The sequence below is a fragment of the Carlito syrichta genome, unplaced genomic scaffold (genome assembly GCF_000164805.1).
Source record: "Carlito syrichta isolate Samal-C Ts95f unplaced genomic scaffold, Tarsius_syrichta-2.0.1 Scaffold305773, whole genome shotgun sequence".
NCBI lineage: Eukaryota > Metazoa > Chordata > Mammalia > Primates > Tarsiidae > Carlito > Carlito syrichta.
This window is the reverse complement of record NW_007249869.1, coordinates 941608-956632: the sequence shown is the minus strand read 5'-3', so window position 1 is coordinate 956632 and position 15025 is coordinate 941608. Positions and strand designations below refer to the sequence as shown.

The 15025-nt window shown below is 40.1% G+C and overlaps 1 protein-coding gene across 1 annotated transcript in view; it reads right to left on the bottom strand.

Annotated features, from left to right (window-relative positions):
* LOC103264935 (receptor-type tyrosine-protein phosphatase gamma-like) overlaps positions 1-15025 on the bottom strand; it is a 713831-nt gene that overhangs the window by 38551 nt on the left and 660255 nt on the right. The window contains 1 exon segment of the mRNA XM_008062632.2: positions 4052-4143. Within this exon segment, the coding sequence (XP_008060823.2) occupies positions 4052-4143 (92 nt within the window).

The following is a 15025-nucleotide window of genomic DNA, read 5'->3' as shown; positions in this document are numbered from 1 at the left end:
ACCCAGCACTTTGGGAGGCCAAGGTGAGAGGATTGCTTGAGCCCCCAGGTTCGAGACAAGCCTGAGCAACATGGTGAGACCTCGTCTCTACAATAAATAAAAAAATTAGCTGGGTGTGGTAATGCGTGCCTGTATTTCTGGCTACTTGGAAGACTGAGGTGGAAGGATCGCCAAGCGCCCAGCAGGTAGAGGCTACAGTGGCTGGGAGCATTGCTACTGCACTCCAGCCTGGGTGACAGAGTGAGACTCCAACTAAAAAAAAAAAATTGTGTTTTTCTTATGTAAGACACTGTTATACTGCTATAACTAGCAGAAACAATAAAAATAAATAGAATAGTGCAGTGGTCTTCAACCTTTTTGGCATCAGAGACCATTTTCATAGAAGACAGTTTTTCCATGGACGGGGCGGGGAATTGTGGTGGCAAGGGGAACTCATGAGACATTAGATTACCATAAGGAGCACACAACCTAGATTCCTCACATGCGCAGTTCACAATAGGGTTCATGCTCCCATGAGAATCTAATGGGGCCTCTGATCTGAGGAGGTAGAGCTCCACTTGCCCTCTGCTCACCTCTTGCTGTGTGGCCTGGTTCCTAACAACCCATGGGCTGGTATGGGTCTGTGGCCCAGGGTTTGGGGATCCCTGGAATAATGGATTGTTAAAAATGCTTCATGAATTAAAGTATTTTACAAATATAACTATTAAAAAGGATGGTGGTATTTTATTTAAGAAGAATAAGAGACTGTGATCAAGCTGAAAGCTCTTTAAGAAAAGGTCATTTATAGGCCAGGCATGGTGGCTCATGCCTATAGTCCCCAAACTTTGGGAAGCCAAGGTGGATCACTTGAGGCTAGGAGTTTGAGACCAGCCTGGGCAACATAGTGAGACCTTGTTTCTACCAAAAAAAAAATTGTTTCAATTAGCTAGGCATGGTGGTACATGCCTGTAGCCCCAGCTACCCAGGAGGATTGCTTGAGCCTAGAAGTCCAAGGTTACAGTGAACTATGATCACATCACTGCACTCCAGCCTGGGCAACAGAGCAAGACCATGTTTCTAAAAGTCATTTAGGAGTAGCTCTTTCCCAGTTAAAGGTGAAGTTCACTCGTTTAGGCATGCCCCTATTAAGGCTATGCTACCTATGAAAACCTGAGAAAACAGAGAAAGATTAGCCTCACTCATGGTTTCACTAGGTAAGCCCTTTAACATCACACTGCCTTGCAACAGTGACTGATTCATTTTTACAATCGTGTCACAATCCATCATAAATACATTTGCTATGCCAAGTGATGTATAACTGGATACCCTGGGTTTCTCAGTCAGTAGAGAACCTGAAGAAATTTTCTTCGCATGTATTTATATTACCAGTGAGTATGAATTAGAAGAAACTCACATTTTAAAGGGAGAAAAACACACATTTAAAGAAATGCCTCTGGGTTGTGAGTCTTTCTTTAACTTGGTAATTAAATAGGTAGCTGGGAATTGAAGTAGAAAACATTCAAAAGCAATTTCAGGTCAAGACACCTACTCAAAGGTGTGGCAAAGCAGGTACAATTTATGGCATTTTCAGAGGATCATAGTGAACTGAAAAAAATATATATATATATATTTTAGTCAGGGTCTGACTCTGTCACCCAGGCTGGAGTGCAGAGGCATGTTCACAGTTCATTGCAGCCTTGACTTCCTAGGCTCAGGAGACCCTCTGTCTCAGCCTCCTGATTAGTTGGGACTATAGGTATGTGCCACCATGCCTGCTAATTTTTAAATTTTTTTTTGTAGAGACAAGGTCTTGCTATGTTGCCCAGGCTGGTCTTGAACTCCTGGGCTCAAGTAATCCTCCCACCTCAGCTTCCCAAAGTGCTGGGATTACAGGCATAAGCCACTGCACCCAGCCTGAACAGAAAGTTCTAAAGCCCAAATCAAAGAAAAGCAGTGCAAGGTGGGCCACACCAGTGGATGTGTTCAGTGTCAGGGACAATTTTAACATGAGAGCCATGCTAATAAATGCTCTCTCTCCATGATGGCCAGGATTGATGGTACCTTGATTTGGAAAGGCAAATTTCAACAGCGCATATTTCTGGCTTAATTTATGGTTTCCAAAATGCTTTTACACATATCATCTCATGTGATCTTTACAGCTACCTGAAGTGGCAAGGAGGGCAGGCATCCTGCTCACTTTATAAATTCTAGAAACTCGGACTCAAACTCCACCAAAGGTTTCATGGTAGAGGCAGGATGAGGTTCTAGGTTTTCTGATTCCAAAGCCAGTGGAAAAGGAAAATAAAAATTGAAAAACAGCACAAGAAGTATTTCACCATATAACTTTTAAAAAATGGATTTCAACTGCACAGCTACTCAACAACTGTGTCTGTCAGATCAGTCAGATCAGAATGAAGAGAGGTTGCCAGGAATTTTCCGTGGTCAACACGTATTCTAGGGGATGCAAGAGGAAAATGGGTACACGCAAGCTATTGTGCAAATCTGAATGAAACTACTTATTTCATGCTGATGAAGACTAACGACTCCTGTCTGCTTTCTCTCCTCTCAAAGGAAGAGTGCAGTTTCCTTACCAAGGATAAAGGGTGAGGCTTAGTGGAGAAGAACATATGGTCACACAAAACCTAGCCCATCTGTATGGGACTCACTTCAGTCCCCAAATGATCCAGTAGGAACTTAATCAGAGACTTCTTTTACCCCTCTTGTTGTGTGTGACAAGTTTTAGTGAGAAAAACTGTCCAGAATGGACAGAACATGGACAATTCCAGCAATATCTAATGACTTAATGTATACAGATTCATAAAGGGCCAATTACGTAACCAACCTTAACCACAGCTAGTGATAGTCTTCAAACAATAGAAGTATTTCTCCTTGTTACACAGAGAGTGACTGAACCTCTGAGTTTCACAGCCATGACCTTTTATGAGCTTTAAGGAAGTTTTACTGACATTCATTCATTCATTCAAATAGTTAAAGTGTATCTATTATGTGCCAGGGAATTATTCTAGCACTGGGGATATAGCCACTTGCCCTTGTAAAGCTCTCATCCTGGTGGGGAGAGACAGCAAACAAGTGAAATATAGCTTATTAGTCGGTGGAAAGTGTTACAGAGAATGAGGCAGATAGGCAAGATGGGGCAGCAGATGAGGGGGATAATACTATAATAAAAGTAGTGCCTTTGTTCACAACAGAGTAATTCATGTCAAGAGGACAGATGTATCTAAGATAGCTGAAGATATGTATTTAGAAACACACAATGAAACCTAGGGGTAGAAAGTTCAAATTTGGCAAAAGGGAAGGGATGCTGATAAAAATGGTGGGTGAGATCTTTGAAGAATCCCATGTTCTGTCTTTTATACCTAACCCACTGCTGAACTTCCAAATGTCTATCTGATGGGTATCTGAGGGGTTCCTACAGTGTACTCCTCCAATGCTTGCCCTGACACTGAGTGTTGTATCTTTTCTCCTGAGGACAAATGAAATACACATCAGACCAATAATAACATATCTCTAGACTTCCCCACAAACATCCTAGAAACCAAAACTTCCAACAGTAGGATGCATTATTTTCAGAGTAATGAATCTTAGGAGAAAACTCACCTTTTAAAAAATGTATCAAATTATGATTTAAAAACATAAGTACAATTGCCTATCCAAAAAAATTTAGTCCAAGTAAATTATGCTTTTTGTATGCATAATTTAAAAAAATGTATCAAATTATGATTTAAAAACATAAGTACAATTGCCTATCCAAAAAAATTTAGTCCAAGTAAATTATGCTTTTTGTATGCTTTTCTCTATTTTGTACTGTTACTTCTCTTCCCTGCATGAGACTCTCTACTATACTAACTCAGTTATTTGTTCCTCTAAAGAGGATTTTATTACCTTGCAGATATGTAAAGGAGCAAAGATTTCATTAGATTACTCTTCGTGAAGGATCTCTTAGACTGGGCAAGCTTTAAAAGGCTATAACAATAATATTTTTCATACAACTGAGAATAAAAGAGAAAAACTATGACCCCCCCACTGGAAATAAGAGTAGTATCCTACTTACCCGGAATAGGAATAATAGGAATACTTTCATTGGGGACCACTCGAGGTGAATTGCTATCTTCCACATAGAAATGAGCAGTCTGAAAACATTTTCTGTGAAGAAAGGAGAAAAACATGTAAACAATAAATTACACTTTGTCTGAGTTCATCATTTTTTCAATTCTTCTTTCACATATTTACACATCTTTCACAGCTTTAAACATCACACAGCACTGAGGGCAAACCCAGGTAAAAGTAGCACGATACAAGCAGATCAACATTCAGCCTATTGGAGGAGCCCAAAATATTAAAAATATCCACTTTTAATTTTAACCATATCCACCCTGATAGTCAAAAGGGAAAGGCTTAGTATTGAACTACTCAAATATGTGAAAATTTGGCACAGAGTTTTCTTGCCACACAAACTGCGAGGATTACCTCACAATATTTCTAAATTTGACATGTTACAGAGGAATAATAACTTGCTATTCTAAAACCCCAGCACCAAGTTCAAAACCACACCTTGTACCACCTTCAAATGGAGTCATCAAACAGCCCAAGTACACAATAGCACCACATTGTTTGTGCTCAGCAAAGGCCCCCGAAGCCTCAGACAGCTCTGTGAAGGGGTCAGAGGGCTTCCAGGGGACAAGCACTCAAAATCAGATGCTGCTTGCCAGACAGCATCTGAGACAAGGTCTTGGAGCTCTCAAGTGTCATCTACTTGTTTTTTGTTTCGTTTGTTTTTACCTGTACTTTAGGCAAAGCAGGGAGCACACACTGGTCATCATAGGACAGGCAGTGAAGAGAAAAGCCATCAAGCAGCTCACTTCAGCCTCTGCCTCCTGATGCTGGCTGGCCCTCGGCTTACCAGCATCCACGTCACTGCTCATTGCGGCCTTAATGAGCTGCCGGAAGCACAGGCTGAATATTTAATGAGGCTGCTCAGCATGAATGGCTATTGTGACCAGAGAAGGGTCCCTGTTCATCTGGCGGAGGGGCTTTACAATAGCTGGCCCTACTGCTGGGTCTTTTAGCCAAGCAGGCGGCATCCTTCTGGTGCTCGGTGTCACTGGGATCCATCCTCCTACTCTGGCGTCTCACACCAAGCAACATTTACACACATTATAGCTTTGCTTCTTCTGGGAGCTGTATTCCAACTACGAGACAGAGCAAGTCAACTTTTCTTCAGAGTTGTCTCTATGCATTTAATGAAAAGCATCCTGGAATAATTCCACTGGCGTCTCCTGTTTCTATGAGGCTAAAGAAGTGGGGATGGGGCAGGGGGAGGGTTGAGGGCATAAGAAAAAAAATCCAGCAACTCTATAAAGATCTCTGTGGGAGTAAAGAGACCTCAAAGTCATAGAGATTTTTTCCATCTCAGCTTTACACAGTAGCTACTATAACCACATGTAATCAAAAGTGATCACATGTCACAGCATGAAGAGCTGTTATTTAAGCAGTGCCTGTTTTCAGATAGAAAGTAGCTCTAACCAAGTGTTCATTTGGACTTCACTCTAGAACCAATCTGGACTGCTGCTCCATGCCATCAGGAGATTTTGAACATAAATGACTCTAACTCCTGGCACATGTCTCACAGAACCACTCTCACAGAGCACTGAAGAACAATGATTTTTTTCTCTGAATTGCTTGGTGTCTATGATATAAACAATAAAACAAGTTTTTGTCCCTCTTCATTTAGCTGCCTTTACCTAAATTTGGGGAAAACATCAGTTAGTCAGATTTAAGCTACATGGATATGAAATGCATATTTAAATTTAAGGCTCTGGTGCTAACCAAATCTTCTGAAGGTAAAATGATGGAAATCCATGGAAAAAATATGATTTTGATGTTTGGAGTAATAGCTTCTTTCTGTTCCTAAATTAGTTGCTAAGTTTTCTACTCCTGGATTCCTTCTTCCCTGTCTCCATCTCCACAATTTGCACACATTTCCAGAATGTAACAGGAAAATTAATATATAGGTTGTAGGCTTCACAAATAAGCTAGAACCTTAACCACCCAGTGTGAAAGCTAGGGAAAATCTGCTTCTGTGGAGTTAGAGGGTCGACCATTCAAGTACTTAACAGCCCAAAGAAGTGCTCTAAGTCACTGAGGTGAATGGGATTCAATTTACTGGGTCAACCTTTCACAAATGGAGAAAAACAAACAAAAAAAGAAATAACTTTTATTTTAAGACCATAATTACTATGGCTATTAAATTTCTAAAATATAAAGCTATTAGTAAACAGAATGATTATTAGCCAAGTCAAGTCACTTGGAAAGAATATATATACTACATTGTAGTTGTTTTTCCTAGAAGACAAGCAGACAATTCAGTCTGTCTTTCAGTTACATGTAGAACTAAAGGCTCCACATTATCTTTGAAAAAAGCAGTATGTACTGAAGCAAACCACACTCCAGTGCCCCATGTGCTGCTGTTTATAATGGATTTTCCCTGGAGCAAAATAACCCCGTGATTGCCAGAGAAAAGCACACAACTGGGGAGAGGGTCAGAAACCTGAGGACGAGGTTCAGAACATCTGTACCTTGCTGCACAGATGTGCTTTCTTCCCTCACAAAGACACATGAAGGCAACCAGCTACAGAACTTTGGGGGGATGTCTTCCCTTGGAATAAAGATTTCAACGGATTCAGTAAATGTTAATCCAGCACTCACAGCACAGAATCAAGCATGCAGATAACGCATTCCCTGCCACTGCCTAAAATCCTTAAAGCCACTTCCTTAAGCCTGGTTAAGCACTGGAGTAATTGAGAAAGAATGACACAAGTAACATGATTTTTACAGAAAAATTAGGAAACACAAATGAACAAAATTAAAAAGTCAATTAAAATCACCTGAAATCCTCTTCCTAGTGATTATTGCTACACACACACACACACACACACACACACACACACACACACACACACACACACACACAAATTGCTTTTGAGTTGGAGTCTTACTCTGCCATCCAGGCTGTAGTGGCTTGATCACAATGATCACAGCTCACAGCAGCCTCAACCTCCTAGGCTCAGGCCATTCTTCCATCTCAGCATTCTGAGCGGCTGGGACCACAGGTGCACGCCACCATGCCTAGCTGATTGTTTTTATTTTTGTAGAGACGAGGTTTTGCTGTGTTGCCCAGGCTGGTCTCGATAATCTGCTCGCTTAGGCCTCACAAAGTGCTGGGACTTCAGGTCTGAGTCACTGTACCTGGCCACAGTTAATATTTTAGGGTATTTCTTTTTACACTTTTCCTCATTTATTTATTGACTATTCCTTGATCTGCAAGAATAATAAATAAGACACACAAGGCCCCAGCCCTCCTGGTGCTTATGTCTTCATGGGGACAATCCATCACAAATAAGTAACCAAATAATTTCAAATAGTCAAGAGTTATGAAGAAAGCAAAACAGTGGTGCATTAACTGATCCGGGCTGAAGAAAGGAACTTCACTGAGGAGGTAGCATTTGAGCAGAGACCTAATTAAGGAGGACTAGCTCTGTGAAGTTTTGGGGGAAGACCACTGTAGGCAGATCAACCAGCTTGTTAAGGAGCCTGATAGCAGAGGGAGTTGGCAGTTATAGGAACTGAAAGGAAGCTAGACACAAGGGAAAGGCTGTAGAAAGTCAGGCTGGAGCAAGGTGGGCAAAAGCCTGATCATGCGAGATCCAGCAGGCCACAAATGATCCATTGATATCTAAGAGCAAGGGAAGTCAGTGAAGGGCTGTAATCCCTGGAGTAGCACAGTTTGCCTTGTTTCTTTCAAAAAGCTCATTTTGTCTGCTATCTGATGAATGAATTAGAGAACAACAACAATGGACCGAGGAGACCAACCAGTGGGCTATTGTAATCTCACCCAAATAAGAACAGATGGATCCTTTTCTGTTTCTTGTTGTTGTTTTAAAAAAGAAAAGAAAATCATACTACACACATATCTTCCTGATAACAAATACAGACTGACATCCCCTTTACTAATGTTTGCTTAATCTTCCATTTCATGGTACACTACATGTTTGGTATTTAATGTATTCCTTTAATACTATTTTGGGGGGGGTCTACTCAGTGCCAAGGACTGATGAAGGTGGAAGGCTGCTGTCAACTTTTTATCACCCTCAACAATACAGAGATGGTCCCTTTGCATGTACTAATTCTACATTGCATGTTGAATACCTAAGAAAAGCAGATGGATATCACATGACTTATTTTTAAGTTAGGACCCTTTCATTTCAGAGAAGTCCCATGATAAATTTTGCTGCTTCACCTTCAGTGATATCCAGGAATAAAAAAGCAAAGGCATAGATTTCAGAGAAAAGGAAAGCAAAACACAAGTTTGAATGCCTCTAAACCATGATATGCTCAAAGAGGCAGTAGTGTTTCTAATTTTGAGCTTAGGGGAAATGGAGATAGAATTTCTGAAAGTGCTCGAGTATGTCACTGTGTGTACAATTTCAATTTTCTACCTAGGTCCAATTTTCTTTCAACTAGCTTACCCTTAAAGTCCCTAACTGAATGAAACAGACTTCTAAGATCACGAAGAACCATTTTCTAAAATGATAATTTCTTCACAATGAATATTTGTAAGTACCCCAAAAAGAGAAAATGATGAAATAGATGTTAGGAATGAAAAAAAAAAAACCCAAAAAAACATTTACAAGTATAACTGCAAATTATGCTCCAATGAATGCCCAAAACAGAGTTCACATTTCTAACTCAGCCCCTTCCTTTACTTCCCTCCCCCCTGCCCAGAGTGCTATCTGTCTCTTTAAGGAACTGCAGCCAGGTCACACTATTCTCCCTGACCATGACTGGTCTAGTAATGACCCACATTAGTTATCTCCTGCTTTCCCTAATGTACATGTTCAGCATCTATTTTTCTGACAGTTTAAATTCCCCAATTCAGGTATACCTTAGTTTTGAGAGGTCCTGAAGAGTCCCCTCTCTCTTTCTCTCTTAAAGTTTTGGTCAAATGTTGGTTATTAGCCAGCAGTGCATACCTCTTTGGTTTAGGGAGCTTTTAAAATACCCATGCTGGGTGAGCCCTACTCCTGTGTATTCTGAAAAGACTTCCTTCTGAGGATGCTGGTGTGCACTGTCCCTGATGACCAATTCCTGAGAGTCTCTAGCATTGTCACTAAGAAGCCACTAAAAAACCAAAACAATCTTAAATGGTAGGCATCATAAAAGTAAGACTAGAATTTATAGTGGTTAAGACTTTAAGGGTGATAACATAATCATCTCAAATACAGATGCACATACTTGAATAAGAATTTGAAGGTCTTCTGTTCCATTTCTATTAAGACCTAAGTTCTGAGAAATAGGATAGCATTCTTATAAGTTGGAGCAAAGTGTCCTGCCATGACACTGAGTTAAAAGTATTTTCTCAGATCACAGAAAAAATTTAGATTTCTCAAATGAAAGTTTTTTTCTCCTAAAGTTAGCCTTAAAACACCCTTGTGAATTGCTCTACTTGCCTGGTAGGAAAATTAATTTCAGTTTCTAAGAAGGAATTGAAGTTGTCAATATTTACTTCAATATTAAGTAGTTCAGTGATGTTTGATGACCTGAATTCAAAGTATCCTGCCACTTGAACTGGAAAACCACTGTATTTGATTTTCTAAAATCCATTCCCATCAAGAAAGTACTAAGATAGAGGGAGATACATCAAATATTCATTGAACACACCCAACAAGAAAGATATAGCCCAGCTGGCACAAGATAGTTTCTCAATTCAGATCCAATAGGTATATGGGACAAAATGAAAATGAAAGAGTATGAACCTGCTGATCCCTAGTTGGTCTCATTTCTCATACGCCTCTCACAGAGTGAGCATCTTGCCACAATGAATGGGAATTCCTTTTCAAAGGAATGCATTTTTCTTATAACACAGTACTTCTGGTGCTCGACCAAAGATGGCCAACATAATTAGATCTATGCACATCTCCACAGAAAGTTCCAAGTAGCAAATTAGAAGAAGTCTTTCTATATTACTCTTCATTCATTTATTCCTTTTTAGAAAACCAACATGGACTCATATATTTTATTTTATTTATATTTTTGAGGGGAGGCACACATATTTTAAAAAGATTTCCAAGAAAGCCTTGACTGGAAGTCCAGAGGGTAATGTGCGTTATTCTCTCCAGCAGTTGATTTCATCCATGTGGATTCTGGTTAGCAGCTCCCTGATCTCAAGCCCAGACCTGTGGTCCAGATCTGTAGGATGTCTAAGTCCTTGTAGGAGTGTGTATGTATTCGTGAGCCTGGCTTCTAAAAAGTACCTGGGACACATGAGGCTTGTGATTATGAACATTTGCTTTTGGACTGAAATTTCTACAAATAATTTTCCCTTCTTTCAAATAAGAGAGATATTTTAAGGAAAAAGACCTTTTAAAAAATCAAAACTTCCACTCTTGTGAAAGCAGAGCGCACACATGTGCAGTGTACATCTTTTAACTGGGATGCAGTAAACATCGACCAGTATCAGCTGTCAGCTTCAAATCCCTGAACATCCCACTGAAACACACTGCCAGCACATGACAGGTTCCAGTGTATTTAATTGGCCTTCTTGGCTAATGAAACACACACATACCCAGCTGCTCTGACAGTGCTTTATAGGTACTAATAAAATACAAGCTATAGAGGCTTACTAGCCAAACAAAATGTAGCAAAATACAAAATAAGCAAAACATCTCTATATGTCCGACCCTCCCCCCGCTTCCTGCCAGGAATTTAACACATTTTTAGGGCTGAATACCCAGAATGACCAAATGTCTGCACAAAGGTCTTTCTTTACGCCGCTTCTGGTTTTCCAGGCACCTGTTTATACAACCTCTGATATGTGCTAACAATTTCCTTCTATTTCTTTCTGCCTCCTCTAACAAGAACCTGGAAATAATTTAGGTACCAGTACTTTTCAGAAGCAAAGTGCTGATTTGAGCCCAGAAAGACTGAATATTAGAAATGTCTGAAATTTCATTCAACACTGCTGTATTTAAAAAAGATTCCCCCAAAGGCAAGCATCCAAATCTGCTTACAGGAGAGGGGGTTCCTGAGGTCTACAGACATCTGGGCCAACATGTACATCCCTTTCAACAAGCTTGAGGTGTCACAATGTTCTCATCCAGGGTCCTCGGCTTACAATAAAAACACTGTCCTCAACATTACTATTACCGCTCAGCACGAGCAGAGAGAAAGGTCACAGAGTAGTTTCCACACTCATATGAAAACCCGGAATCACGAATCAACCAATGTTGATATATAGGAATTAGAAACCAAGTCACTGTCTTCAAATTAAACTCAATGGTTTTCTAATCACATCAGGGTGGGAAGGAGGCTGTTAGCAGTGTGCATGCAGCTCAAAATCCTAATTGCAGACTTGAGCAGGCAGTTGGTTGAGCTGCTGCTGAATATTAATTACGTAATCTTCACTGATTTATAGACTGCCCTCATTTAAATTTACAGTGGCCTGCCCGCTAATAATCCCATTTATTCTCATGCTGTCAAGAACAGAAATCACGTTAATATTTACTTTTGTAAATGGATCTGTTGTAGTAAACCCTGCATGAATAAGAGCCACTTATAAGTAGAAAGTTGAAAACGTTCACATGCCTTCAAGGAAGGTAATGAAGAGCTGTATTAAAAATACATGGATTGATTTACGAGGGCAAAATGTTTCAAGAAATTGAAGTGACAAATGTAACAATAGAAGAAAAAGGCTGTGGGTGTTAGACTTTTCATCAAAGAGGAGTGTCTGTCGGAAATAACTCCGGGATTCCACATGGAAAGGAGCCAAATTTAAGTTCTAAGTGGAGATTTTTTTCATATACAACAACTCACTTGCTGTTAAGTTTCCTTTAATGTGTGTTAAATGATTCAGTTTACAAAACTCAGTTTACACTCAGAGTATCTTTGCAGAAAGGATCTCCTAAAAAGAAAAACTGAGAAACCAAAATACGCTTCTGGTGGCCATATTTTCCAAATCATAAAAGGGGGCATGAGATTTGACAAATGGGAATGTGCTTCTGGGAATGACAGAATGGCATGTTTCACATCAGGGCTGTCCTGGAAATACCAGGGCATATGGTTGTCATACCTTGGATAAACAGAGCTTTACCAGATAGAAGTCTGGAAAGAAGGGAAGAGAAAGAAGAAAATAAAATCATGCACAAGATGGATGGAGTGTGAAAGAAGAGGCAAAGATTAAAAGGGGAAAAATATTTCAAAGATATTTTAGATTTCACATGAGCAGGAGAGATGTCCCAGTCAATTCTTGTTACAGCTGGAAGTGACAAAAATCTGATTCCCACAGTGAGAGTTTTATTGGATAATTCCAACTCCCGGCAAAAATGTCTTTAGGAAGGTGGGAGAAAATGAATAACTCACAGGCACAAAAGTGGTCTCAAGACAACGTATTACCTTACTAAACATTTAGGTTTTCCAAGAAATCCTTGCAGATATCTAGGGATAACTGAAGTACTGGTAATACTTTCTAGGAAATAAGAGAGCAAAGATCTCTTATAAACCATGTTTTGGCAAGAGCAAGAATCTGAATGTGACAGTTTTTATCCTACAGCTGGATTCAAGGAAGGGAACCCTGGAGAGTACTTCCCAAGGCTCCCAGCTGTTACCTGTAAGAGAAGGCTTGAAGTCATGGGCTTTGAGGCAGCTGTCTTTCCCTTTGGACCCTAGCCTTGAATGTTCTGAACATTCAGACTGAAGCTTGAAGGACTCTCTATCTCATTTACTACCGTTTTCAGACATGGACACAATCCTCCACTGATCTGGGAAGGTTAATGGGCCAACTCATTTTGGGAAGAAGGTAGGAAATGAAATTTACATTTGATTTACTGAACGTATTATTCAGTATTTATAATCTAAAATGGTCTGGTAAAAGCCTTTTGGCAAATACTTATTTTGTTAATATACTAACTGACTGTATTTTGCTGTGACAGTAATATTCTAAGGATCTGATAAGGTATTATTATCTGCCTCTTCACTAAGTCCCAGATTGCAATATTTTTTAAGTATTTGGGACCACCTAGAAAAAAAGATGATTCAGACATCAGATTAAATTTCAAATGATTTTAAAATGTACTATTAAAATTTGAAACCATAAAGGTACTTTTTTTTTTGAGTCAAGGTATCACTCTGTCACCCAGGTTGGACCTTCTAGGCTCAGGTGATTCTTCTGCCTCAGCAACCTGAGTAGCTGTGACTATAGGTGTGCGTCATCACACCCTCTAATTTTTTTATTTGTTTGTTTGTACAGATGAGGTTTCACTGTGTTGCCCAAGCTGGTGTCAAATTCCTGGGCTCAAGCAATCTGCCCGTCTCAACTTCCCAAAGTGCTGGGATTACAGACGTGAGCTACCACGCTCATCCTGAAACCAAAAAAGTACTTTTTAAAATTTATCTATTTTTGAGTTGGAGTCTCACTCTGTCACCCAGTCTGGAGTACAGTGGCCGTTCCTGGCCACTGTAGCCTTGACCTGCTGGGCTCCGGCCATCCTTTCGCCTCAGCCTTCCAAGTAGCTGTAACTACAGGCGCGTGCTACCACACCCGGCTAATTTTTTGATTTACTGTAGAGATGAGGTCTCGCCAAGTTGCCCAGGTGGGTCTCGAACCGGCGGGCTCAGGCAATCCACTCACCTCAGCCTCCCAAAGTGCGGGATTACAGGCTAAGCCACCGAGTCCGACTAAAAAAAGTACTTTTAAAAAGTAAGCCCAGACTGAAGTGCAGTGGCATAATCACAGCTCATCACAGCCTCTAACTCCTGTGCTCAAGCTATCCTCCCTCCTCAGCCTCCCAAGTAACTGGGACTATAGGCACACGTTATCATGCCCGGCTAATTTTTTTTTAGAGAGACGAGGTCTCACTATTGCCCAAGCTGGTTTTGAACTCCTGGGATCAAGTGATCCTCCCGCCTTGGCCTCCCAAAGTGCTGGGATTACAGGCATGAGCCACCACACCTGGCAGAGATTTTTTTGAGGATAACTCAAAATCTAGAAAACAAAAAAGAAAATATAAATACGTTTGATCATATAAAAGTCAAAGAAGAACCATCAACAGTTAAAAGGCAAATTACAAATTGGGAAAGAAATAGTTGCAGCCCATACTACTAACAAAGAATGTCACTCTTGATTAGAAGAAGATAAATAACTCAAAAGAAATAGTTTATGGAAAGATAAAAAGTAATGGTTCCACCTCACTTATAATAAGAAACAACACATCGTTAGAACTATTCTGAGACCCTGTGAGTGCCTATGAGTGAAAGAGGCCAACGTTTGACAACACACTGTGCTGGGGAGGATGTAGTGAAATAGGTAAGCTCATACACTGCTGTAGAAACTCGCCTTGCTCCCAGCATGGAGGGCAATTTGGCACCACTCATCAAAATTCCAAATTGCATGTACCCTATGATACAGCCAATCTCTTAAATTGATCCTATAGATACACTTATCCACTTGCAAAAGGACACAAAAACAAAGTTATTCATTACTGTATTGTTTGTAATAACAAAAGACGGGGAACCCCCCAAATGACAGCCATAGGGATTGGTTAAATAAATCATGATGAATTGGTACAAAAAAAATACCATGCTTCTGTTAAAAAAAAAAAAAAATGAGGAAACTATACCGGCATAGAGAAAAACTGTGCTAAGTGAAAAGAGCAAGGCACTTGATGGTGTGTGCAGTATCCCTTGTGTACAAGGGGATAAGGGGACAGATAATGATATGTGCTCATTTGTACATAACAATCTCAGGAAGGACAGCAAACTAGGAACAGTGGTTGCCCATTTGTGAGCAGGTAGGGGGCAGTGTGGGCAGGTAATAGGATGGCGATTTGGGGCTGCATTTAATTTTACACTTTTTGATTTTGAGCCATGTCAAGTATTACCTCTTCAAAATTTAAATCAGCATTATTGAAAAATTAAATACGTGAATCTAGTTTGTATATTTCTTTCTTCCCCTTTCTGGGGGATAATGAGCTGT